This window comes from Eurypyga helias, unplaced genomic scaffold (assembly GCF_000690775.1).
Source record: "Eurypyga helias isolate BGI_N326 unplaced genomic scaffold, ASM69077v1 Scaffold51489, whole genome shotgun sequence".
NCBI lineage: Eukaryota > Metazoa > Chordata > Aves > Eurypygiformes > Eurypygidae > Eurypyga > Eurypyga helias.
In genome coordinates, this window is record NW_010273633.1 from 1 (window position 1) to 2521 (window position 2521).

The 2521-nt window shown below is 39.4% G+C and overlaps 1 protein-coding gene across 1 annotated transcript; it reads right to left on the reverse strand.

Annotated features, from left to right (window-relative positions):
• Positions 1-794: 794 nt before the first annotated feature.
• LOC104515519 (chromosome unknown open reading frame, human C9orf3) lies at positions 795-1619 on the reverse strand. Its single transcript, XM_010159523.1, has one exon. The coding sequence runs from the start codon at positions 1617-1619 to the stop codon at positions 795-797; it is 825 nt and encodes a 274-aa protein (XP_010157825.1).
• Positions 1620-2521: the final 902 nt, after the last annotated feature.

A 2521-nucleotide genomic window follows, 5' to 3' on the forward strand; every position in this document is an offset into this window, starting at 1 on the left:
TCCCTGTCCTTGCCTCAACCCACGAGCCTTTACTGATATTTTCTCCTCCATATACCACCCGGAGGGAGGAGTGAGCAGGCGGCTGGGTGGTCCTTAGCTGCTGGCTGGGATTAAACCTCAACAGCAGTACAAGTCAAGAGTGGATAGTACTTTCTCTCCTGTTAAGAGTTTATCTTGAAGATTTCTGTACAGCACTGTGTGCTGCCACAAATGCTAGATAAAATGCCAATTCTTGCAGTTTCAGTTTGCAGTTCATTTGCTGTCATCAATGCACTTTACATAATAGATGCAGGAGATTTTAAAAGTTGATTATGAGAGGCTAAACAGGAAAAGACCGCATCTCTAAACTTATTACAATATTGATAAAAGACCAGCTGTGAAGCAATTCTATTAAATATTATGTATACTGATCTTTATGCTGTATGATCAGTTGTGTAAGCCAGGAAGAAAAAAGAACACAAAGCATTAAAGTGAAAATAACCCATCACGCATACCTTTTCTTCCCCTGAGTGATAATTCCCTATTCCCTGCACGCATTTATTCCAACATACAACAGTTATTTACTACCACTCAGGATGAGCAAATGCAATCCCTTAGAAAGGCATGAGGTCTGCGAGTCCATTGGGTTTTCTTGAGCAGAAAGTTTGTTGTCTGTTCTTCTACAGGACAGCAGCAGGATTCAAACCAAGGATGAAATTAGAACAGAATAGAATGGTCATCATCCTCGCAGTTACTCAGCATTACACGATTCTACATTCTTGCAGCCACGTTTCAAATTAGCGTGGGCAAAGCTTTCAGCTAGGAGTTACATACCTGCCGCTCTGGTCTGTAGTCCACGTAACAGATCTTCCCTTGGGTTTGGTTTTGTACCATATTCTTATTGCATGAGGAAAGTCTGTTGGAGTCTGAATTCCTGATTTCCTTATCTCCAAGCTCCAAGTGCCAGTAGTGAACAGAAGCTCTCCACAGCCAGGCGCCTGGCTGCAGCAGGTAAAATAGTGTAGCTGTTCCTTCCAGCGATCTGCAGGTAGAGCCACAAGTTCATGTACAATCTGGTTCCTGAGATTTTCCAGCTCCTTTGAAACACCAGTTAGCTTGGCAGACCTTGTGAATTTTTCAATGGCTGAAACAGCAGCAACATCTACCTCCTCAACCTTTAGCACGGACAAATCACAGCAGTCCAACACCAACAAAAAATCCTTGCTCCCATGATTCTCTATGTCATAGCATTCCTTTGAACTAGAAATCCCAGAAGCCTGGTCCCCGTTGCTATGGTTACCATTTTTATCAGAAGCATCTTCTTCACCTTTACCACAGACAGCAGAATCATTATATCCCGTTTCAGATGAACAGGCACTCACATTTGTCACAGGAATGTGGCAGGGTTCAGATGCCCTCACTGCACAGGTTTCATCAAACAGGGACTGGCAGCCTTCTTTGCCAGCACTGCTGGTCTTCCTGTACTGGCTCCCAGCCTCAAAGAATAAAACTATGATGCCTTCAATAATTTTACTTTCAAAATCCACATCCAAGTCCAATACATAGTGCTTTACAAGCATGTAGTTAGTGTTGGCCATTAAGGGCAAGTCATCCTTCGTGGGGTCTAGCTGCGTCTCCATGTTGCAGTCTACTGGGCAACAGTTTTACAAAGCCTTAGACATATCTTCCATATGATGTCTCCATAAAGAGCAAGGATATTCAGCTTCCCAGTGCCAAAAATTATTTTGATTAATATTACAGTATTGAAATTAATTGCAGGTCCTCCACTTCTCACATTCTATTAAAAAAAAAAAAAGAAATCAGATAACCATTTCACAACTGTTTCTGAAATGCACTAGAAGTTGTTTAAAGTTCAGTTGCCTTTATTAAAAACAATACAGACAAAGGGTGATTGTGTCTCCACAGAATTGCACCAAGCTCTTTGCTTCATGTTTTGCTTTCCAGAACCACTGTTCTTGAAAACATTTCTAGATAGCTTCTATAAACTGAAATAAACAAATTTTATTGTAGGCCTCCTGTTGACTCTTCACCCAAAATAATCTTTGAGAAAATATAGACGGTTATACAACCTCTAATTTAATTTATTACTGCACTGTATGTTTTTAAGCTTGCTACCTTAACTTTGAATGCATTACCTCAAAAGACAGTGACAATTTTTCTACTGTGATTCTAAGTAACCCAAGTAAACCTAAATCACCTCATGTGTCTTGAAGTTTTAAAGTAATAATTTCACATATACAATGCATCTCCATGGATTAATATACTTTCCACATTACAAATGCTCTCAGATCAGCACTTATAGTAAATTACAAGAAAATGAGCCAATTTACTATGAGTGCATTCCAAGTATTCCTTTGAGTCTGCTCATGAAGATTTTTCAAATTTACAGCTAAATACTTAAGGTATATGATTACATCTTAATAGCTGGAAATCCATTAACACTTGGGATAATAGCATCTTGCAGAAAACAAAAGGTCTTCTCCCTGGAAAATACTTTAAAAAGCAGGAAAATATTAAAATG

Bases quoted from the DNA above. Each gene is read 5' to 3' on its own strand.
- LOC104515519 (XM_010159523.1), bottom strand. From the start codon at position 1,619: ATGGAGACGCAGCTAGACCCCACGAAGGATGACTTGCCCTTAATGGCC.